Source organism: Phocoena sinus, chromosome 11 (genome assembly GCF_008692025.1).
Source record: "Phocoena sinus isolate mPhoSin1 chromosome 11, mPhoSin1.pri, whole genome shotgun sequence".
Taxonomy (NCBI): Eukaryota; Metazoa; Chordata; class Mammalia; order Artiodactyla; family Phocoenidae; genus Phocoena; species Phocoena sinus.
Genome location: NC_045773.1, coordinates 78,554,419 through 78,580,093, shown reverse-complemented (window position 1 = coordinate 78,580,093; position 25,675 = coordinate 78,554,419). Strand labels below are relative to the sequence as shown.

The window sequence follows — 25,675 nt, the reverse complement described above, 5'->3', positions numbered from 1 at the left end:
TCAGAAGTGTGACCTTAGAAGTTTCAGATACTTCTGTGGGACTTAGTTTCCTAACAGTGATGAGGATGGGCACAGGATCGTTTACTGAGTACCTGTTCTAGGCAGTCGCACACCCTAAATGCTTATAGCCGCTGGAAAGGTGGAATTATTATCCACATTTTTTCAGATGAGATAATAGTATTTCTAAGAGAAGAGTGACTTGCCCAAGGCTTCCCGTTGGAAAGAGGTGGAGCTAGGATGCAAACCAGGATTGTGGGACGCCAAGGCTCCTGCTGCTTCTACCTCACCATGCTGTCTTACCCATGCAATGGGCTGAACAATGCTTAGACCTCTTAGTTTTGAGTGAGATTAAAATGAGCCAACAGGTGGGAAAGTCCCTTGAAAATTAAAAACATTTGCAAATGTGAAGTACAGGCCTGGCCCACTAGGAACTTAATGGGTGTTTCACAAATGTTTGTAAAATGACGTACACTTGGTTACTTGGCTAGCAGTCAAAGCCAACTACCATTTGAGTAGTGGGGTATGGAGAGGTCAGCAGGGCTTGCCAGCATCAGCCCCGTGCATTGGGTCTTAGTGCCATGGCAACCAAGGCTCTCCCCAGGCTTTCTGAGGGACACAACCTGTTTAAAACAACCCAGCCAGACTGCAAGAATCTCAGGAACACTCATGCTTTATATGTTAATATATGATTTTTAGAGCATAAAATTTTTTCCTTAATGCCTTGGATTTTTGTCATTGTTTATTCTGTTGGCCAAAGATTCGTGGCTTAGAACACTTATTAAAGTAGTGTTTCCTGGCTACAAATTCATTGTTCAAAAGGAACAGTTGATTTCTGAATTTACTTGGCTTTATAGAGTAAATCAAGAGGCCTGCTTTTTTCTTCTCGCACATAAAACCGAACAAGCTTGCCCTTATTTCTCAGTGATTTAAGGAGGGAGCCAGATGGTCTGTGGTGCTCAGAGTGAAAGATCACACTCTATATTCACCCAATAATTATTAGTTTGAGTCTTCCCACCAGATGTATAAGTGGCTTTGATCTTCCTATAAAGTTATCTTTGCAGTTCAGACCACACCATCCTTCCCCACTGGACTCCCCCACTGGACAGCAGGTACCTCCAGGGCAGACAGGTGACTCAGTCAGCTTTGTCCTCTACACAGAGTGACTCACACAGGCAGACTGGCCAACTGTCCCAGTTTCCTGGGACTGAGGGGTTTCCCAGGATGCAAGACTTTCAGTGTTAAAATTGGGACATGGAACTCTACGTGCTAAAACTTGGAAAGTCCCAGGCAAACTGAGTTGAGTTGGTTACCCTGTCAGGGTATGCTGTACCAACAATACATGGTGAAGAGTTTGTCTAGGAGGACTGTACACCACTCCTCTGTATTTTAGTGAAAGATGGAAAACTCAGAGAAGGGATAATGTTGGGTGGGTCCAAATTAATCTCTGGTATGACCGAGGGGAAATGGAAGAAGAGAGAGATTCTAGCTGCTACTTTCTTTATTACTGGATTTAAACTTTCCCTCTGAACCCTTCCTCCGCCCTGCCACCTACCTAGTACCAACCAGTATCAGTCTGTCCATCCATCCATCCATCCATCCATCCATCCATCCATCCATCACTCAACACTGACTAAGCCACCCTGCGGAAAGCTCTGTGCCAGGTGCTGAAGACCTTGGTTCTCAAAGTGTGGTTCTGGACCAGCAGTATCTCCATCATCTGGGAGCTTGTTAGAAATGCAGTCTCAGGCCCCATCTCTCACCTCCTAATCAATCTGCATGTTCACAGGATCCTCAGGCAATTTCTATGAATAGGGTAGTTTGAGCAACACTGCTATTGGGGATTTAAAGAGAACCAGGCTGAGTCCTACCAACAAGGAATTTTCAGAACAGTTGAGTATGTAATGAATACATGTAATAATGTGATCAGTAATATTCCAAATCACCACTTGCCCATATGCCAAGTGCCCTTAAAAAAAAATACTGGTTCATTTCTGTGTGTTAGGTCCTAAGTGTGGACCCTTGTGAGGCACTTCAGCTTTCAAATGGGAATGGCATTGTCACTGCCTCTCCAACTTTTAATTATTATCAACAATAATAACGACAACAATTTATTTAGCTCTTACTATGTGCCAGTCACTATGAATGTTGAGGATACAATAAATTGAAACAAAGTCCCTGCTCACCTGGAGGTAAGTGTGTAAGAGAAAAATATAGCAGGGGAATAGTGACAGAGGGAGTGGTGGTTGTGATAGGATGGTCACTGGCATTGGAGAAATGACAAGGTTGTCACTGGAGGACAGAGACAGGGAGGAAGTGAAGGAATGAGTCCTGGGGAAATCTTGGAGGAGATTCTAGGCAGAGGGAACACCAAATGATAAAATCTTAAGTCAGAATGAGCTCAGCTTGTTCCAACCAAGGAGGTTTCTGTGGCTGGAATAAATTGAGTGAGGGGGGTGGTAGGAGATGACTGGGAGCAGATCATATGGCTTTAGAGGCTATGAAAGGATATTGGGTTTTTGTTGTTGTTGTTGTTTTTTGGCCATGCCGTGTGGCATGTGGGATCTTAGCTCCCTGACTAGGGATTCAACCTGCGCCCCCTGCAGTGGAAGCTCAGAGCCCTAACCAATGGACTGCCAGGGAAGTCTGAAAGGATGTTGGCTTTAATTCTGAGCGAGACAGGTGCCATTGGAAAAGTTTAAGTGCAAAAGCAACATGATCTGACTTAGGCTGCTGTGTGAGGAAATACTGTAGGGAGGCAAGGATGGAGGCTACTGAAGCCATCCAGGGGAGAGAGAATGTTGGGTTGGACTAGGGCAATATCTCTTAGAAATATATATTTATCATTTTATTGTTGTTGCTTGTGCCTTGGTGTCCTATCTAAGAAACGATTGCCTAATCCAATGTCACAAGATTTATACCTATATTTTCTTCTAAGAGTTTTATAGCTTTAGCTCTTGCATTTAGATGTATAATTCATTTTTAGTTAATTTTCGTATATAGTGTGGGTTAGGGGTCTGTATTAGTTTTCTAGGGCTGCTTAGCGAGGTACTGCAAACTAGATGGCTTAAATAACAGAAATTTATTGTCTCACAGTTCTGGAGGCTATAAGTTTGGTATCAAGATGTCAGTGGAGGTGATTCCTTCTGCAACAACCTGTGAGAAAGAATTTGTTTCATGCCTCTCCCCAAGATTCTGGTAGTCTGCTGGCAATCTTTGGCATTCCTTGGGTTGTAAAAGCATCACCCTGATCTCTGCCATTATCTTCACATGGTGTTCTCCCTGTGTCTTTTATGTGCCCAAATTTTCCCTTATTATAAGGACACTAGTCATATTGAATTAAGGACCCACCCTACTCCAATATGACCTTGTCTTAGCTAAGTACATCTGTAATGACCCTATTCCCAAATAAGGTCACATTCTGAGGTACAAGTGGCCAGGACTACAACATATGAATTTTGAGGGGGACACAATTCAGGACTCATCTTCCTGGTGTTGAGCCCTAGGGTTGGGGTGCCCAATATGTGGCTCAAACCCCTCACTCCCCAGGGAGGGTCCCCGAGCCTGAGATATCCCCCTTTTCTTCTGTGTCCCCTGCTAGGGGTGTGGGTCCTGAGCTGATTGCTTCTCCTCCCTTCCCACCCAACTCTGTGAGGATTTTCTTACAGCCTTGGTTGTAGAAGAACCTTTATGCCAGCATCCAGGTTGTTTGCAGTGAGAGTTGCTCCACATGTAGATGTATTTTGATGTGTTTGTTGGGGGAGGTGAGCTCTGCACCATCCTACTCTGCCACCTGATCTCCCCAATTATAGCTGTTTTATAAGGTATTTTAATGTCTGGCAGAAGACCCCTTCACTCTTATTTTTGAAATTTTGTTTTCTGGCTATTGTTTATTTTTCATTGAATTTTAAAATCAGCATGTCTAATTTAAATTAAAAATGTTTTTTGTATTTTTATCATGATTGTATTGATGCTTTAGTTTAACTTAGAAAGGTATGCCACAGGCATCTTAGGTAGCCTTATCCACAAGAGGGCAGACAGTAGAAGCAAGAAGAACTACAATTCTGCAGCCTGTGGAAGGAAAAACCACATTCACAGAAAGATAGACAAAATGAAAAGGCAGAGGACTTTGTACCAGATGAAGGAACAAGAATAAAACCCCAGAAAAATAACTAAATGAAGTGGAGATAGGCAACATTCCAGAAAAAGAATTCAGAATAATGATAGTGAAGATGATCCAGGACCTCGGAAAAAGAATGGAGGCAAAGATCGAGAAGATGCAAGAAATATTTAATAAAGACCTAGAAGAATTAAAGAACAAACACCTAGAAGAATTAAAGAACAAACAAGCAGAGGTGAACAATACAATAACTGAAATGAAAAATACACTAGAAGGAATCAGTAGCAGAGTAACTGAGGCAGAAGAACGGATAAGTTACCTGGAAGACAGAATGGTGGAATTCACTGCCATGGAACAGAATAAAGAAAAAAGCATGAAAAGAAATGAAGACAGCCTAAGAGACCTCTGGGACAGCATTAAACACAACAACATTCGCATTATAGGGGTCTCGGAAGGAGAAGAGAGAAAGGACCCGAGAAAATATTTGAAGAGATTATAGTCGAAAACTTCCCTAACATGGGAAAGGAAATAGCCACCTAAGTCCAGGAAACATAGAGAATCCCAGGCAGGATAAACCCAAGGAGAAACATGCCGAGACACATAGTAATCAAATTGGCAAAAATAAAAGACAAAGAAAAATTACTGAAAGCAGCAAGGGAAAAATGACAAATAACATACAAGGGAACTCCCATAAGGTTAACAGGTGATTTCTCAGCAGAAACTCTACAAGCCAGAAGGGAGTGGCATGATATATGTAAAGTGATGAAAGGGAAGAAACTACAACCAAGATTACTCTACGTGGCAAGGATCTCATTCAGATTTGACGGAGAAATCAAAAGCTTTACAGGCAAGCAAAAGCTAAGAGAATTCAGCACCACCAAACCAGCTCTACAACAAGTGCTAAAGGAACTTCTCTAAGTGGGAAACACAAGAGAAGAAAAGGACCTATAAAAACAAACCCATAACAATTAAGAAAATGGTAATGGGAACATACATATCGATAATTACCTTAAACATGAATGCATTAAATGCTCCAAGCAAAAGACACAGGCTTGCTGGATGGATACAAAAACAAGACCCATATATATGCTGTCTACAAGAGACCCACTTCAGACCTAGAGACACAGACAGACTGAAAGTGAGGGGATAGAAAAAATATTCCATGCAAATGGAAATCAGAAGAAAGCTGGAGCAGCAATACTCATATCAGATAAAATAGACTTAAAGAATGTTACAAGAGACAAGGAAGGACACTACGTAATGATCAAGGGATCAATCCAAGAAGAAGATATAACAAATATATATACACCCAACATAGGAGCATCTCGATACATAAGGCAACTGCTAACAGCTGTAAAAGAGGAAATCGACAGTAACACAATAATAATGGGGGACTTTAACACTTCACTTCCACCAATGAACAGATCATCCAGACAGAAAATTAATAAGGAAACACAAGCTTTGAATGACACAATAGACCAGATAGATTTAATTGATATTTATAGGACATTCCATCCAAAAACAGCAGATTACACTTTCTTCTCAAGTGCACACAGAACATTCTCCAGGATAGATCACATCTTGGGTCACAAATCAAGCCTCGGTAAATTTAAGAAGATTGAAATCATATCAAGCATCTTTTCCGACCACAACGCTATGGGATTAGAAATGAATTACAGGGAAAAAACCATAAAAAACACAAACACATGGAGGCTAAACAATACGTTACTAAATAACCAAGAGATCACTGAAGAAATCAAAGAGGAAATCAAAAAATACCTAGAGTCAAATGACAACGAAAACACGACGATCCAAAAACCTATGGGAGGCAGCAAAAGCAGTTCTAAGAGGGAAGTTTATAGCAATACAAGCCTACCTCAAGAAACAAGAAAAATCTCAAATAAACAATCTAACCTGACACCCAAAGGAACTAGAGAAAGAACAAACAAAACCCAAAGTTAGTAGAAGGAAAGAAATCATAAAGATCAGAGCAGAAATAAGTGGAATAGAAACAAAGAAAACAATAGCAAAGATCAATAAAACCAAAAGCTGGTTCTTTGAGAAGATAAACAAAATTGACAAACCTTTAGCCAGACTTATCAAGAAAAAGAAGGAGAGGACTCAAATCAATAAAATTAGAAATGAAAAAGAAGTTACAACAGACATCGCAGAAATACAAAGTTTCGTAAGAGACTACTGTGAGCAACTCTATGCCAATAAAATAGACAACCTAGAAGAAATGGACAAATTCTTAGAAAGGTATAACCTTCCAAGACTGAACCAGGAAGGAATAGAACATATGAACAGACCAATCACAAGTAATGAAATTGAAATTGTGATTAAAAACCTTCCAACAAACAGAAGTCCAGGACCAGATGGCTTCACAGGTGAATTCTATTAAACATTTAGAGAAGAGCTAACACCCATCCTTCTCAAACCCTTCCAAAAAATCACAGAGGAAGGAACACTCCCAAACTCATTCTAACTCATCATCCTGATACCAAAACTAGACAAAGATTCTACAAAAAAAGAAAATTACGGACCAATATCACTGATGAGTATAGATGCAAAAATCCTCAACAAAATACTAGCAAACAGAATCCAACAACATAATAAAAGGATCATACCCCATGATCAAGTGGGATTTATCCCAGGGATGCAAGGATTCTTCAATATACGCAAATCGATCAATGTGATACACCATATTAACAAATTTAAGAATAAAAACCATATGATCATCTCAATAGATGCAGAAAAAGCTTTTGACAAAATTCAACACCAATTTATGATAAAACCTCTCCAGAAAGTGGGCGTAGCGGGAACCTACCTCAACATAATAAAGGCCATATATGACAGACCCACAGCAAACATCATTCTCAATGGTGAAAAACTGAAAGCATTTCCTCTAAGATCAGGAACAAGACAAGGTTGTCCACTCTTACAACTATTATTCAACATAGTTTGGGAAGTCCTAACCACGGCAATCAGAGAAGAAAAAGAAAGAAAAGGAATACAAATTGGAAAAGAAGAAGTAAAACTGTCACTGTTTGCAGATGACATGATACTATACATAGAGAATCCTAAAGATGCCACCAGAAAACTACTACAGCTAATCAATGAATTTGGTAAAGTTGCAGGATACAAAATTAATGCACAGAAATCTCTTGCATTCCTATGCACTAACAACAAAAGATCAGAAAGAAATTAAGGAAGCAACCCCATTTACCATTACAACAAAAAGAATAAAATACCTAGGAATAAACCTACCTAAGGAGACAAAAGACCTGTATGCAGAAAACTATAAGACACTGATGAAAGAAGTCAAAGATGACACAAACAGATGGAGAGATATACCATGTTCTTGGATTGGAAGAATCAGTATTGTGAAAATGACAGTACTACTGAAAGCAATCTACAGATTCAGTGCAATCCTTATCAAATTACCAGTGGCATTTTTTATAGAACTAGAACAAAATAATCTTAAAAGTTGTGTGGAGACACAAAAGACCCCAAATAGCCAAAGCAGTCTTGAGGGAAAAAAACGGAGCTGGAGGAATCAGACTCCCTGACTTCAGACTATACTACAAAGCTACAGTAATCAAGACAGTATGGTACTGGCGCAAAAACAGAAATATAGATCAATGGAACAGGATAGAAAGCCCAGAGATAAACCCACGCACCTATGGTCGACTAATCTATGACAGAGGAGGCAAGGATATACAGTGCAGAAAAGACAGCCTCTTCAATAAGTTGTGCTGGGAAAACTGGATAGCTACATATAAAAGAATGAAATTAGAACACTTCCTAACACCATACACAAAAATAAACTCAAAATGAATTAGAGACCTAAATGCAAGACTGGACACTATAAAACTCTTAGAGGAAAACATAGGAAGAACACTCTTTGACATAAATCGCAGCAAGATCTTTTTTTGATCTACTTCCTAGAGTAATGGAAATAAAAACAAAAATAAAAAGACAACCCTCAGAATGGGAGAAAATATTTGCAAACAAATCAACAGACAAAGGATTAATCTCCAAAATATATAAACAGCTTATGTGGCTCAATAGTAAAAAAACAAACAACCTAATCAAAAAATGAGCAGAAGACCTAAGTAGACATTTCTGCAAAGAAGACATACAGTGGCCAAGAAGCACACGACAGGTTGCTCAACATCACTAATTATTAGAGAAATGCAAATCAAAAGTACAATGAGGTATCACCTCACATCAGTTAGAAAGGGCATCGTCAGAAAATCTACAAACAAATGCTGGAGAGGGTGTGGAGAAAAGGGAACCCTGTTGCACTGTTGGTGGGAATGTAAATTGATAAGCCGCTATGGAGAACAGCATGGAGGTTCCTTAAAAAACTAAAAATAGAACTACCATATGACCCAGGAACCCCACTACTGGGCATATACCCAGAGAAAGCGATGATTCAGAAAGACACATGCACCCCAGTGTTAATTGCAACACTATTTACAATAGCCAGGTCATGGAAGCAACCTAAATGCCCATTGACAGATGAATGGATAAAGAAGTTGTGGTACATATATACAATGGAATATTAGTCATAAAAACGAAATTGGGTCATTTATAGAGACGTGGATGGATCTAGAGAGTGTCATACAGAGTGAAGTAAGTCAGAAAGAGAAAAACAAATATAGTATATTAACGCATATATGTTGAATCTATAAAAATGGTACAGATGAACCGGTTTGCAGGGCAGAAATAGAGACACAGATGTAGAGAACAAACGTATGGACACCAAGAGGGAAAGTGGCAGGTGGTGTGGTGGTGGTGGTGGTGGTATGAATTGGGCGATTGGGATTGACATGTATACACGAATATGTATAAAATAGATAACTAATAACCTGTTGTATAAGAAATAAAGTAAAATTCAAAAAGAAAAGAAACGTATGCCACCTTACAATGTTCACTCTTGCCATACACTTACTTTAGTTTTCTTATTTAAGTTTTAACTCATCTGTTACGTTTGTCAGCAGCATTTCAAAGCTTTCTTCACATTTCTTCATACTCTTGAATTGTTCATGTCAAGATTGTTTCCAGATATTGTATCTTTTATGTTGCTAATGTATGTTGGCTCTTCCTCAATGTTATTCTTTAACTTAGAAGTTTATTGTAGTCTTGTCCTGAATCTTAAGGGCATGTTTATATATTTAACTTCAGGGTAATATTCCACTTAGTCACGTGCTCCTGCAAGAGTTTCATCAGGTTGTATAAATTTCCTTTCTCACCCTGACACATTGGGGAAGGACAACCTTGCTTCTGTGGCCTCTCCCCACTGGCATGGGATATGTGTCTCTATTTGGTGGCTTCACTGCCTCTTTTAGATCCCTTTCTGGAAAGATGGCAGACCAGAATCGTTGCTGATCAACAATAAGTGGGCTTCCTGTCCATCAGCTGGATCAAGGGCTGGTCCTCCAAATGGTATTGTGTGCCGTGATATCAGTGCGATTGGTGCCATTCCTTCTCTTACTGACGTTTGTGGTGAGGAGATGGGGGTTTCTGGGGTTGCTCCTCCTCAGTGGTCAGTACAGAAATCCTGGCGGCACTTGGTGACAATGACAGTCCCTTCTATATCATTATGGAGACCAGAACATAGTCTGTGTGGTATCGAATCACAAAGCTGGAAGGGTTAAGGCTGTCATTTAAAGATGAGGGAGTGGGAATTCCCTGGTGGTCCGGTGGTTAGGACTCTGAGCTTTCACTGCTGAGGGCCGGGTTCAATCCCTGGTCGGGGAGCTAAGATCCTGCAAGACGAGTGGCATGGCCAAAAAAAAAAAAAGATGAGGGCGATGAGGACCAGTGAGCTCAGGGACAATAATGCAAATGACCTGCTCTAAGTGGTAGAGCAGACTATAGCCCTGACTCTGGGCTGCCTGCTCTATCTACTGTCTTATACTTGCTCTCTTAACCTGGTTTCTTGGGAAGAGAGTATGTTTTATAGAATTGGCAGGGATGATGTTCAGAAATCTAGAGCAGAAGCAGTTTCCAGAGACCATCTATTGATACTCTACTTCTCTGTTCCATGTCTGTGTTTTATCTCTATGTTTTAGTCTTAAATATTTCCTTCTCTCTGCCCTTCAGTCACTGTATCTCCCATCTCATTTAGTAGTTTATATTTTTAACTTCAGTTTGAACATGCCTTGTGTTTTGACTAAGGAGTTTCATATTTTGATTTCATTTATTTCTCTTGTGGATAATTAATTGTTGTCTGTCTGTACGGCTATGTGTCCTATCTGAAAATGCTGCTTTTGTACAGGAGGGCTCTGGGCCACCATCCGAGGCTCTAGTTTGGAAGATGTTAGCCTGGTTTTATTTGGATCCCAGTTTTGTGCCATTAATGTCACCACAAGCAATTCACGAAGAATTCAATGCAAAGTTCCACCCAAGGTAAGTGGAATCTTTTGGCATTTCCTCTCTGAGTGAGTGACCATTATTAACGTGTAGTGTAAGGTTCTCAGTGAATCGTTTCTTAGAACTAAGTTAACTGACATGACGTTTTCATCATGAGAGCATGCTTATGTTGCTTACATGGAAGCACTTCTGTTATGAATTGGGAAGCTGACCCTGCCAATGGGGCTTGTAATTAGCATCAGTTAATTTCTTTTAAAAGAAGACAACCAGGCAGTCCCAGTCCATGCTCTTAATGAGTATTAGTGCCACAGAATAATATTTACCTACTGCACATTCTGAGTGTTAGTTTGCAAGACATATATCTTAGAATCTCGCTTCTTTCTCAAGTAAACAAATAACTTAGTTTTCATTAGCAATTTTGTTTTCTGGCATGGATGTGACTGGTGGAACTTGGAATCCTCTAGAATGTCTGGTTCCTATGAAATAGCTTCCTGGTTAGTCCCTACTGCTTCCCTTGTTTCTTAAACACAAGTCCCTTAGCTTTCCCATCCCTCTTCAGCTGGTGCTCTCCCATAGATGGCATAAGAGTTTTTGGTCCAGACCCTTCCCTGGTGCTGTGGGTGAGAGTCATGCTCACAGCTGAAATTGAGCTTCCTATTCAGAGTTCACTTCAGTGCCATCAAGATTCCTAGCACATCCATGACCCCCAAAGAAGGCTGTCTGCTGAACAATAAAGATCTCTGGAAGAAGAGAGGGTTCAGAGTAATCTTTGATCTCTGGTCCCATATTTTTATCTCATCCAGTTATTCAAATATTATGAAATGTTAGCTTTTATATATAAACTGCATGCAATTCTAATATGTTTGTGTTGTAATTTGTATATTTCCCATTACTGGACATTTAGATAATTTCCAAAATTTCCTGTGTACTTACTATGTGCCAACAATAACAGCACAGAGATATAAAGCTTTTGACATGGATATCCAGTTGTCTGAAACTCTTTTTAAATAATACTCTCACCATCGCTGTGTGGGTGTCTGATTTCTGGTGCCTTGGCCAACATTGAGTATCAGCACTTTAGCTATATTTACTATTTTAATGGTAAAATTTGTACTGTTTGAATTTCTTTTACTAGAGAGAATAAAAATTAGGAAAACCAACTTTTAATTGAACAAAGCAATACATGCAAAGTTCAAAAGAAAATAGTAAGACAATCATACTCTCTCGTACCCACTTCCCCATTCTTCAGTCCCCCTTTCTGAAACAACCACTTTAAATCCTTTGAATATAGTTACAGTGTCATTTGTTGGTTAAATCAATAAACCATATTTACATTATTAAACTATTTGAATGATACTGACAGAATCAGGCAATATATATATTTAGTAGTTTGTCTTTTTCTTAGAGTTTTTTACTTTATAAATTTATTTGTGTTTTTTTGGGCTGTGTTGGGTCTTCGTTGCTGTGTGTGGGCTTTCTTTAGTTGCGGTGAGTGGGGGCTATTCTTCGTTGTGGTGTGTGGGCTTCTCAGTGTGGTGGCTTCTCTTGTTGCGGATCATGGGCTCTAGGCGCGTGGGCCTTAGTAGTTGTGGCACGCGGGCTCAGTAGCTGTGGTGTATGGGCTTAGTTGCTCCGCAGCATGTGGGATCTTCCTGGACCAGGGCTCAAACCTGTGTTCCCTGCATTGGCAGGCGGATTCTTAACCACTGTGCCACCAGGGAAGTCCCTAGAGTTTTTTTTTTTTACATGTTTTCCTTATTATAAAAATCCTCTATCTTAAAAAATATTTCATTATATCAGTTGCTCTTTTTTCTTGACGCTCCCTCTTCTTCTGCTTCAATCTAACTTGGTGTTTTCTAGATTTATTCTATAGGTTTCATCCTAGTATTTCCCTTGACTGCTCTCCTGAGTAGCTTCACTGTTTCTTGGAGTTTTTTTTCCTCTTTTTTTGGTTATTGCTTGTTTTATAAGATAATAGCCTTAAGAAATATCCCAAGAAAGAAAATGTGGGAGGGAAGTTTTCTTAGTACTTAAATATCTCAAAGTACTCTCACACTTGATGGGTAGTTTAGCTAGATATAGATGTTTATTTGAAATTGCTTTTTTTTTGCAGAACCAATTGGTGTGTTAATTGCAAATCATTCTTCTTTACACTTTAATCTGCTGGATGCTGCACTTGCCTATTCTAAGCACTTGTCACTGTGAGTGTGTGTGCATGTGAGAGAGACAGAGACAGAGAGAGACACAGAGAAAGACTTCAAAGTAGCAAATATAGTCTTTAAAAACAATTTTCTTGAAATTAACCTTTTAAACTAATTCTGTATGGACTTTGCTCAACTCAGTCTTATTTACAGAGTTTTTATTTTATTTTTAAAAAACTATTTATTTATTTTCCTTAATTTTTTGGCTGTGTCGGGTCTTAGTTGTGGCACACGGGATCTTCGTTGAGGCATGTGGGACCTTTTGTTATGGTGTGTGGTCTCTTCGTTGCGGCACCCGGGCTTCTCTCTAGTTGTGGCATGTGGGTTTTCTCTCTTTAGTTGTGGCGCAAGGGCTCCAGGGTGAGTGGACTCTGTAGTTTGCAGCACACGGGCTCTCGTTGAGATGCAAGAGCTCAATAGTTGTGGCGCGTGGGCTTAGTTGTGCCGCGGCATGTGGGATCTTAGTTCTCCGACCAGGGATTGAACCCACGTCCCCTGCATTGGAAGGTGGATTCTTTACCACTGGGCCACCAGGGGAGTCCCCAGAGTTTTGATTTTAAAAATTAATTTTTCAGGGGGAAGATGGACCTACAGTGAATGTGACTGTGATCAGAGGGGACCATTCTGTGGTTCTTCCCAAGGCATTTACTTACGTCTCCTCTTTAAATCCAGTAATTGTGTCTCTCAGCAGAAACAGAAGCAGCATAGCAGGTAAAATACCTGATCCTGCAGGATCTTTTCAGCTTAGAGCACTGATTGTATAAAAAGGCGAAACAATGGCCTATTAATTTTATTGAAGATAGTATTATATTTTGGATGGTAGTTATTTTTCTGAAAACCTGGAGACTGATTTTCTCCTGTTAGCCATCATTGAATAAATCTCCTTATACCTATTTTTCTCTCTGTAAAATTGGGACCATTTCTATCCTGAAAATTACATGGGAATTGGAAGTTAAAAATTCAGTAAACATGTATTGTGTACCTACTATGTGCCAATAGTAATAGCACAGACATATAGTAGACATTAATCTTTGTCATTAATTTATAGAATTATTAGCCTCAGTTTACAGATTAGGAAACTAAAGAACAGAGAGAATAAGTTACTTGTCTTAAGATGTTACTTGGTAGTAACAACCTGGTAGTAAGTACCAGAGTTGGGATTTGAACTCAGGCAATCTGGTTGCAGATTCCAAGCACACAGCCACTTACAGTTTATTGTAAAATAGCATTTGGGGCAGCAGGTCCTTTTATAGCAGTTATTTGATATGATTAGAAAATAGTATTCTGATTAACTTGTTCCTTGAGAGACATATATATAAAGAGTGTATTATTTAACATCCAACTACATGAAATGATTTAATCTTTCTTTGATGATTCAGATGATATGACTGGATGGAATTATGACAATTTATTATCATGTCATAACATATAGATTTGGAAGAGTAGCAGGTAGCACTGTGTTCTGGTTAATTGGGTGCCAGTTGACAGAGTTTATGGCAGACATGTCTAAGGGTTTATTATACAAGACCATCAAATTTCCTAAAGAAACAGGCTGGACTCAATTTTTCTGGTACTATTTTCATTTTCCATTGCTCAAGAGTACATAAAGGGAGGTGTCCTTTAGCTTCTCAATATTATTCAGCTCAGATAGTGCAGAAGAAGAACTTGCTGCCTGAGGCGACCAAAGTGTGTAAAATTCCTTAGTGGTATAGATTCTTCCCAACGAAGTAGAAAAGGGAGGAGGGAGCTCCATGTTCTATTCAGATTTCAGTGATTTTGGCTCTTAATAAAATTTCCCACCTATAATGAAAAGAATAAATACATTGCATCAGTGCCTCAAAGGCATCTCAGATTAGCTTGACAATTGACCAAGAGCCCAAGGAGATCATGTTATTGATATATACAACATGATGCATTATTTGCAGGATTTACACTTGCAATGAGATCTTTCTACAGGCAGAATAAAGAAGAACTTGTTATAAAACCCACAGTGAGTGGTGCCCTGTTGGGAAAGTTTCTTTTGAAAGTTGGAGGGCTACATATCTCCATCCAGGAGATGCTGATGCTGATGATGACAGTAGAGCCAAGATGAAATCAAAGAGAAAAGAAGAGGGGCAGGGAAGGAGGAGGAAGGATTTGATGTGAGAGACCATTAGTGTGATTTTTGCTGTCAGCGCCCGATCTGAATGAATTCCAACTCAACCACTCCTTGGGCACAATACTTAACTTCCTTTATCTTTAGCTTCTCCAGCTGTTAGGTAGGAATAAGTCTTTCAACGTTATTGGGAAAAATGGAGATAAAGTATCAATAGGTAAAAGTACCTGGCCCAGGAACTAACACAGAGTAGCACTCAATAAATGCTTTATTGAAGTGAGCACCACCATCATTCTGCCAGATACGGGGTGTTGTATAAATGGGCCAAAGATGGCCTCTCTACATTGGCCCCATGTGGTTTCCTTCTTCACAGCAGGCTGGGATCCATTAGCTGAAAAGTCCGCCAGTGCCAAATTCAAATTCTTACACACCTAATTGTTTTAAATATAGCCCCAATAAGCAGATTTCCTATAACCTTTCAGAGCCTATCTGCTTTACATACCCTGCAAAACTTCATTTAACATCTGATAGCCATATCTGTTCCTCTTGATACTCAATACATATATGAGATAAAATGAAGTGTCCGTAGTATACATGGCATTTTAGTAGAGTTGCTAATAAACTAAAAAGGCATTGAGATACAAGACTGGACTCAGGCCCTCACATTTCCATTAATCAGCTCTGAGACCTGGGCTACTGAGCCTTAGTTTCCTCAAAAGCAAAATGCCAGTCCTGCTAACTGCCCTGCATATGTTATCAGGACAGTGTGAGGGTCAAATGGGATAATGTGGGTGAAAGGGCTCTGTAACTGCGAATGACTGTGCTCATATATAGCATTGCTACGGGGCTCGGTGCATAATCAAGACAGAGCTTTAGACGTCTATCTTCAGAAAAGTAGAGGCTACAAAAAGGACATGGGGTGTTATTTTCTGGTTATGAAGACCATCATAGCTACTTGATTTACCTTTGTATGGAGATGAATTAATGCCTCTTGTGTACAATTGTCCTGACAATTTTTCTTTCTATGCCCTTGAAGTTATAGGCTGTAGCTCTATTAAATGAGTTGTAAGTTTCATGATAAAAATTAGGTTGGCATTAAAAGCTTTTTCAAATTGTTTTTATTTTATTTGTTCTGGCCACGCTGCACAGCTTGCAGGATCTTGGTTCCCTGACCACCGATCAAACCTGGTTCCAGCAGTGAAAGCGCCAAGTCCTAACCACTGGACCGCCAGGGAATTCCCGGCATTAAAACTCTTAATCAGAGTATTATGCACAGGGCTAACCACGTGTTTAATCTCAAAAGCTAATCTTAGAATTGAATAAACGGTTGAGACCACAAATCCACTTCACGGGGGCTAATGGATTCTTTTCAACACAGGAGGTGAGACCCTTTCCATTCGAATGGTGCTGCCAATGAACCACACGGATTTGGATGCCCAAGTCCACATTGGGGACACCAGAGCTCGGGTCCGAGCGCAGGCAGCTCAGGGCCTGGAGGTGGTGCTGCCCCCGCTGCCTGCTGGGCTCCACGGAATCTCAGTCTCCATCAATGGGGCCCACATTCACGCACAAGGGTGAGGTGGACCCTTGCCATTCATTTTAAGTCTGTTGATGGTCTAGCGATTCAGTTGAGGAATTCTAGTGTTGAGTTCGGTCTTTATTTTTTCTTTTTCTTCTGAAGTTAAGGGATAAACATATGAGAACCCTAAAATTTGAACAAATCTTGGAGACCCTACAGGACAGTTCACTCTCAAGACCAGTTTTTGGCTTACTAGTTGGGGAAAGGAGAACTTTCTGGAACTAAGATGTCATGTCTCTCAGTTGGGTTGGGATGAGATGGGATGGGCATCTCTATGTGAGGAGGAAGAGTCTGCGCTTAATAAGAGACTGTGATTTCACTAAGACCTTGAATAATAACAGTGTCTTGGGCTTTGAATAAATGGCTTCAATTACTGCACAAGCCGTGCTCAGTCCTCTTTACCCTGAAGTCCCCCTGCCCAGTATTTCTCCAGAAGTTCCCTGGCTTCATTCCAGAAAGTAGCTAAACTCTACGAGGCTGATGTGCCCACTTGATATTGGAGCAGGAAAATATCCCACATAGCTTCTCTTCTTCACGTTTCCTTCCTTCTCTGGTGGACTGTGCCCCTCACCTGTGCTGTCCATCACAGCCCCCTTTCTTTCTTCTTCTCCCCTTAATACATACATCTCGGCTGTCTCGTGCCTTCTTTTCTCTTTTTTTTCTGACTCTCAGTTATTTCATGACCATCTCCCCATTTTCTATAGTGTGGATCTTCACATCCAGTACATCACAGAAGTCTTCAGCATCCAGCCTTGCTGTGGGTCCGTTCTGGGTGAGTGGCTTTGACCTGACTGGTATTATTTATTCAGCAAGGAGAGGTGCTTTCCCCTGCACTGGGAACTGAGTGATGTACTTTGGAAGGTGTGAAAACTCAGGATCCCTTAGCCCAGTGAGTTCAGGAAATTGAAGAATTTTTACGAAAAGGAGATGTGCCTGGTTTTCTTTTTTCCTAATGGAAGGAGGCTGACACATCTAAAAAATGGCGCATCTTGAGTACATATCACCGAATCACTTTGCTGTACATCAGAAATGAACACAATATTGTAGATAAACTATATTTCGATTATATAAACAACAGTAGTAAACGAGAGAAGAGCTTCCTGAGTTAGCCGTTTTGATACTGCATGTGCAAGGGCAAGAGGCATGAGTCTTTGATGTCTTCGCTTGCTCTAGGGACGTAGATGAAGGACGAGACAGAGTCAGAAACACAAATGTCAACATGGGAGATGTCAGGACAGGACAAATAGAGAAATCTAGAAAACTACTCATTTTCAGAAAAAACTGAAAGCTATGTATTTGCCTATGATAATCATTGTGATAGTGGATGAAATAACACATTATCCTTTAAAAAATTTTTTTTGATTGGGGTATAGTTGATTTACGATGTTGTGTTAGTTTCAGGTGTATATCAAAGTGAATTAGTTATACACATACATATATCCACTCTTTTTTAGATTCTTTTCTCATATAGGCCATTGCAGAGTATTGAGTAGTTCCCTGTGCTATACAGTAGGTACATTCTCCTTCTTGAACATAGTATAATCCTTTTTAAAGCTGCTTGGCTATACCACTGATTTGGTAATGATAAGGGGTACGTTGCCCCCATCCCTGTCCTGAAGATGGGATTTGATTGTGCCTCAACTAGAAAGTGAGACAATGTCTATGAATACAGCAGCAAAATTATAAGCATGCTTCAATGTTTCAGTTCTTCTTGATATGTCATATACACACACACGACTACATAATATATGGAATACTGGAATATTACATAGAATAATATAGAAGATAAGTAGAAGACTTCAACAAATTAGATTTTTCATTAGTAAGTTTAATATATATAGAACAATATATATACTACATAATAACATAGAGAATAATACGGAATATTAGGGCAGATAATACAACAGATGACAAGAAGACTAAAGAATTTGATTTTTCACTATGTGTATGTTGTATACATATGTATATGAAATATACATATCCTCTTTCTCCATAATAATTTGTAGAATCATATAGACATGTTAAGATAAAATAGCAGATGACAAGAGCACTTCAAGAAATTTGATTTTTCATTAGTGTCCAAGTTGATGGAGGTTTCTAAGGATCTATAAACATACTTGGAAATTTTGTCTTACATAGCATAAACATTCCTCTTATAGGACAATTTATATTGTTTTACTGTCACGTGAAATTTAGCACATCTGACTCCTGCCAAAATGATCACACATCAACATTGATGGGTGAGGTGAGATACTTTCACTAACACTTACTCCACCTTTTACTTGGTCCTGCTAGGGCTCACACAGGGGCTGTGAGTTCCTAGTTCTGAAATACCAGCTTTTCAGTTTTGTTCTCAATATTTGTGCTTTAGGTGGAACCATCCTCAGCATCTCAGGAAGAGGGTTCAGCAGGAACCCAGCTTTGGTTTGGGTGCTCATGGGCAATCGGTCCTGTGACATTGTGAACTCAACGGAGACGAACGTCTGGTGTGAGACCCCGCCAGCCCCCCTGTCGCCTGGTGCCCCAGCCCCTGTGGAGGTCTGGGCTGGCAGCCAGCCCTTCCCCCACCAACCTTTGCCAAGCCTGGTGGGGAAGGGCTTCATCTTCACATATGAAATGGCAGCAACCCCGGTGGTCACAGCCACGCGAGGAGAAATCACAAATCACAGCCTGAAGCTCTACGTGGAAGGGCAGAATCTCTCCAACTCAGAGGTTCTTCTGGGGAACTTGAGCTGTGATGTTGAGACCCAGTCTCCCAGTAGCAACACAAGCCTGTCTGGGTGCGCTTTTCCTCTTCACAGTTTGGAAGCGGGCATCTATCCTCTCCAAGTACGTCAGAGGCAGATGGGGTTTGCTGACATGTCTGCGGTGCCCCAGCAATTTGTAGTGTTGCCTCAGATAACAGCCATTTCCCCAACACTTGGGTCCACTTGTGGAGGGACAGTACTCACGGTGAGGGGCTTGGCTCTCAATTCCAGCAGGAGGTCAGTTCAGGTTGACATTTCAGGTCCTTTCACTTGTGTGATTTTGAGTTTGGGGGACCAGACGGTCCTCTGTCGGATTACCCCGGCGGGTAACCCCTTGCCTGGCGCTTCCTTCACCCTGAATGTTACTGTCCTGGTTAATGGGCTGCCCAGCGCCTGTCAGGGGAATTGCACTCTTTTCTTGTGTGAAGAGACAACTCCTGTCGTGGATGCCTGGACCACAACCATCAGTGGGTCTCTGACCACAGTGCTGATTAGGGGTCAGAGGTTAGGTACCGCGGCTGATGAACCAATGGTGTTTGTGGATGATCGCCTTCCTTGCACTGTGACTTTCTTTAATACAACCCACGTGGCATGCTGGATCAGTGACTTGGCGCCAGGACCCCACTACCTATCGGTTTTTCATACAAGATATGGGTATGCTTGCTCTGGTTACGTTTACAGACACTTCCACATTTTGCCTCAAGTGTTTCATTATTTCCCCAAGAATTTCAGCCTCCATGGTGGAAGCCTCTTGACCTTGGAGGGTACAGCCCTGAGGGGACGGAACTCCACTTTAGTCTACATTGGCCAGCAGGCCTGCCTGACTGTGAACCTCAGCTCTGAGCTCATCCAGTGCGCTGTTCCTGCAGGGAATGGCTCCGTTGCCCTGGTCATAGAGGTAGATGGACTTTCTTATCAGGTGGGCGTCATTGGTTACAGCGATGCCTTCACCCCCGAGTTGCTCTCAGTTTCTCAGACTGATGATGTCTTAACGTTTTCAGTGGCTGGGATCTCAGGAGCTGCAAACGTTGACATTTTTATTGGGATGTTCCCCTGTGTGGGTGTCTCTGGCAATCGTACCCTTCTCCAGTGTGTGGTCCCATCCCTTCCTGTCGGGGAGTACCAGGTCAGAGGTTATGACCACCTGAGAGGGTGGGCCTCATCTATCCTGGTGTTCACATCCAGAGTGACCGTTACAGCAGTGACCGAGAACTTCGGTAAGTCAGGCAGATGAGGCAGAAGAGCTTTCTTTATATAAGTGGATCAGTAGCTCCTGTCCCTACTCTGTGAGGTAGGAAATCAACGTCAGTCTGAATGACAGAAGGAGAGAGAAGCCGGTTTTCCTCTTACAGCCCCAGCTTCCTCCTAAAACTTTGTCATGCTCCATTTATGAGGCTTTGTTTTTTATCGAGGAGATTGTGCATATTCTCTAAGTGTTTGATTGTATTTTAATTTGATACATTAACCCGCTTTAATTTGTGCTTTAAGTAATACCATTTGTAAGAGCTCATAATTTGACCATTTAAGTAGAACATAAATGCCTTCATTTATTTTTAAACCTATCTGCCAATTTGAATTGTTTTAAACTTATTAAATATGATTAATTTTTATCATTTTGTACTATTTCACAGATGAATTCATACTCCACCAATAATAAGCCAATCGCACAGTACGATTTCATTGGTTGAACTTTTTCTCCTTTTAGATGTATTGATATTTGCCTTGCCTTTTCTTCCAATGATGGTTTGGGTTTCTGTCCCCTTAATGTCTTACTACACTTGAGATAGCTCAAATGCGATTGTGATGCAGAAAGGTAGAAGTAATTATGGGAGCAGGATCCTAGACTGATGAAGTACGAACCAAGCCATTTCTTGGAACAAATATGTCTGGCCTCAGCTGGGCGGGATGCTATGGGGATTGGGGTTTGGTCCTGAGTCTGTCACTATCTTAGCTGGGTAACTTTTTTAAGCCTCAGATTTCTTATTTGATAAAGGGTTTGGGGCTGGATGTTCCCTTGTTCCCCTTTCAGCTCTCTAGGAATCCATGACTTTTATGGTGAGAGAGGAGGGGTAAGAATGCACCCAAGCAAAAAGTTTGTCAGGTAGCTGTGTAAATACCACCTAGATTTGACATTGAAGGCAGGAGAAACTAGACCTCTATCTCAATGTAGACTAGAGGTCTCTGCACATCTGACATTTTCAGATGTCAGCTGACATTTTCCTTTATTGATTTTCAGACTGAAGCAAAACATGTTGCCTGTTAAGAACTGACATGATTTTACCCATCAGACAGGCACTCTTCTTACACAGAAGGTAGGAGTATAAACTGGGGCAACATTATTTTGGAGAGAAATTTGGCAGTATTCGTCAAAATTAAAAATTTCCTTTGACCTAGCAATTCCACTTCTAAGAAGTTGCACCAGTTTTACTCATATAAGTGTATATAGTTCATTGCACCATCCTTAATTGCAGCAAAAGAGGAGAAATTATGGAACTATCAATCAATAGGAAGATTGCTCAATAAATTATGGAATAATCATATGATGGAATTCTAAGTGGCTATTAAAATGATGAGCTAGGGGGCTTCCCTGGTGGCACAGTGGTTGAGAGTCCGCCTGTCGATGCAGGGGACACGGGTTTGTGCCCCGGTCCGGGAAGATCCCACATGCCGCGGAGCGGCTGGGCCTGTGAGCCATGGCCGCTGAGCCTGTGCGTCCGGAGCCTGTGCTCCACAGCGGGAGAGGCCACAACAGTGAGAGGCCCGCGTACTGCAAACAAATAAATAAATAAAAAATAAAAATGATGAGCTAGATCTGTATATATAGACTTGGAAAAATGTTTATGCTACACTTCTAATTTTTAAAAAAAGTTGTAGAATATTATGTATAGAATGACCCCTTTGTATAAAAATCCTATATGCTTAGAAAATTCAAGAAGAATTCACAAGAAATTCTATACATGGCTACTTCTGGGGAGTGAGATAAGTAGTTAGGGGAAGTTTTTCTTTCACTTTATACTCTTCTGTATAAAAAGTTTAAGAACTATAAATAAGCATTATTTTTCTACATAGGAATTTTTACACATTTTATAGGTTGTTGAATTATTGGGATTTGACAGAATAAGGGCTCTAGGCTTTGGAGGCCAGAGCTCAGTGAGAAGAAACTGAGAAAACAGGGAATCTAAGGCCAGTGTGTGGACTCAGGAGGGCATAGAAAGAATGAAGGGGAGCAGGAAAGCATGGGTTTGAATTCTGAGTAAAGAAAGATTTGCCTCTATGATAGTGAACTCATCATTTTGTCTTTAAAGGCTGCCTGGGTGGAAGGCTCGTGCATGTGTTTGGAGCAGGATTTTCTCCCGAGAACATCTCAGCTGCCGTGTGTGGTGCTCCCTGCCAAGTCTTGGCTAACGCGACAGTGTCTGCCTTCAGCTGCCTGGTTCTGCCCCTGGATGGTCAGGAAAAGTGCCATATTCGTTTTTTAAAGAGTGCATGTGAAAATGACATACTTTGGTTAACTCCATTTTTTTGATAATTAATGCTGTATTGACTTTAAATTTTTCTATGTGTTCCTGGCGGGGGAAATATGCTGATCCCCATCTAAAATGGTAGTTAGAATTGGGCACCACCTGTTAAGATGAGTCATAATAGCTTTTGTCATATTAATGACAACAAAACGTTTATCACCTATGTTCTTTTTTTTAAACGTCTTTATTGGAGTATAATGGCTTTACAATGGTGTGTTAGTTTCTGCTTTATAACAAAGTGAATCAGTTATACATATACATATGTTCCCATCTCTCTTCCTTCTTGCGTCTCCCTCCCTCCCACCCTCCCTATCCCACCCCTCTAGGTGGTCACAAAGCACCAAGCTGATCTCCCTGTGCTATGCGGCTGCTTCCCACTAGCTATCTATTTTACGTTTGGTACTGTATATATGTCCATGCCTCTATCTCGCTTTGTCACAGCTCACCCTTCCCCCTCCCCATATTCTCAAGTCCATTCTCTAGTAGGTCTGTGTTCTTGACGGCAGTCATATGAAGATGGAGAAAGTAGAACTGAGTGGTGAATACTAGTTTCAGTGACAGCCTAGGCATCGTGGAGAATACAATCTTGTCTTGCTCTGAGGTGGGGCTGCTGAAAATGTCTGCCTTCTGGAGGTCCTAGTGAAGGGATCAGATCATTCTGCTGGAGAACTCTTGCATATTAGTGTGCTCAGGTCTTGAATCTTATTATAGGAAAAAGAGGCCAACATTAACATTATCCTTTTATTCTGTAAAGTCCAGATAATTACCTGAGCCCTTACTCAGTAAAACACCACGATCTCTCACTGCTTTAAGCTTTGTAGCCATCACGTAAATTGTGGCACGGGAAGCCATGTCTTTGTGGGGTGGAGGGTTTAGAATGGAAGGTGCAAAGCTTTGATATTTCTATGATGGGGCTCACAGCACATGCTTACCACTGAGCTTCAGAAAAAAAGTCTCAGGGATGAAATTACTATTATCACTACAGGGTCACCTAAGCCAGGTGGTTATTTGGTTTGCATAATCATAGATCTTATACCCGTGCATTTAAAAATCATTTGTACTCACATTTTCTGTAAAATGCTTTAAGTTATATTCCTAATTTCTGTGTCTGCAACTTGAATGTTGGTAAAAGATCTACAGTGATAAAAGCATCACTTCTGAGCTTGGACAAAAATTCCATAATGGATAATACTGTTGTGATGGCAGTTACATTGGATGGTCTTAGACCAGAAGGAGGAGTGGTGGTGGTGGCCGTGGGGATTGGGAGGAAGGAGAGGAGGAGGAAAGGAGGGGAGAGGAGAAAGAATCCTTGCTTACGATACTGGAAATCGAGTGTCCTATGACCATGATGTATATGAGCAGAATATCACAGACGAGAGATCTGTTCTACTTAAGATTCCACAATAGGAAATTTAGGATATGGTAGAAAGTTGAAGTTAATATGTCTGTTTCTTCCTCTGTTCTAACTCCTGTGCGTAGAACTGTCCTGGCTTAGGGGACGTGCAAAATTAATGTTCGATGAAAGAATAAATACGGGAATTGGGAAATGGTGGAAACGTAAAACCGACTCCCCATTTCTAGGTCCTAGTATTTAACAAATACTGCTACAGTTTTTCTGGAGGGGGCGGGGGGCTCTAACATATACACTATTTAAATCAATCAACTCTTTGCTATTATTTCAAGACATCTAGTTTCAACCAGAAGTACAAACTAAAAACCAATAAAGTTTCAGGGTCAGGTAAATTGTGTTATTGCGAGTTTTATAACTCATAGGAGAGGAATAAAATAAATTATTATATTTTAAAAGATTTGATTAAATTTAGAAAAAGAATTCTCAAAATTCCTTGATTTTTAGAAGAGGAAAACATGAGTGAGGCGCTGTAACTTTTACCATTGTCACTAGGTGTCAGCAAACACTCATTGATTGTACAAGGGCCGCTCATTTACTCTGGGGAAATGGATAATTTATTTTCCTCTTTCATTAAGAGGAGAGATTGGGAGATTGGGATTGACATAAATACACTAATATGTATAAAATAGTTAACTAATCAGAGCCTTCTGTATAAAAAAATAAATGAAATAAAATTCAAAATAAAAAAAGTCTTTTAAAAGACTTTTAAGTAGTGTCTATAAAGATGGAGAGGAACTGGCGGAATCCAACTCCACTGGTTTCTTTTTTTTTTTTAACATCTTTATTGGAGTATAATTGCTTTATAACGTTGTGTTAGCTTCCGCTGCACAACAAAGTGAATCAGCCATATGTATACACATACCCCATATCCCCTCCCTCTTGCCTCTCCCTCCCACCCTCCCTATCCCACCCCTCTAGGTGGTCACAAAGCACCAAGCTGATCTCCCTGTGCTATGCGGCTGCTTCCCACTAGCTATCTGTTTTACATTTGGTAGTGTATATATGTCCATGTCACTCTCTCACTTTGTCCCAGCTTATACTTCCCCCTCCCCGTGTCCACAAGTCCATTCTCTATGTCTGCGTCTTTATTCCTGTCCTGCCTCTAGGTTTGTCAGAACCGTTTCTTTTTTTTTTAAGATTCCATATATATGTGTTAGCATACGGTATTTGTTTTTCTCTTTCTGACTTGCTTCACTCTGTATGACAGACTCTAGATCCATCCACCTCACTACAAATAACTCAATTTTGTTTCTTTTTATGGCTGAGTAATATTCCATTGTATACATGTGCCACATCTTCTTTATCCATTCATCTATCAGTGGGCATTTAGGTTGCTTCCATGTCCTAGCTATTGTAAATAGTGCTGCAATGAACATTGTGATACATGACTCTTTTTGAATTATGGTTTTCTCAGGGTATATGCCCAGTAGTGGGATTGCTGGGTCATATGGTAGTTCTATTTGTAGTTTTTTAAGGAGCCTCCATACTGTTCTCCATAGTGGACGTATCAATTTACATTCTCACCAGCAGTGCAAGAGTGTTCCCTTTTCTCCACAACCTCTCCAGCATTTATTGTTTGTAGATTTTTTGATGATGACCATTCTGACTGGTGTGAGGTGATAC

The 25,675-nt window shown here is 40.5% G+C and overlaps 1 protein-coding gene across 8 annotated transcripts in view; it reads left to right on the top strand.

The window, feature by feature from the left end:
• Window positions 1-25,675, top strand: part of PKHD1 (PKHD1 ciliary IPT domain containing fibrocystin/polyductin) — a 603,444-nt gene that overhangs the window by 49,587 nt on the left and 528,182 nt on the right. For all 8 annotated transcript variants that reach the window (XM_032648750.1, XM_032648749.1, XM_032648748.1 and 5 more), the window contains 6 exons: window positions 10,404-10,534; window positions 13,275-13,410; window positions 16,173-16,368; window positions 17,078-17,145; window positions 18,745-20,337; window positions 22,426-22,569. In XM_032648750.1, the coding sequence (XP_032504641.1) occupies window positions 10,404-10,534; window positions 13,275-13,410; window positions 16,173-16,368; window positions 17,078-17,145; window positions 18,745-20,337; window positions 22,426-22,569 (2,268 nt within the window). The remainder of the gene's footprint in view (window positions 1-10,403; window positions 10,535-13,274; window positions 13,411-16,172; window positions 16,369-17,077; window positions 17,146-18,744; window positions 20,338-22,425; window positions 22,570-25,675) is intronic.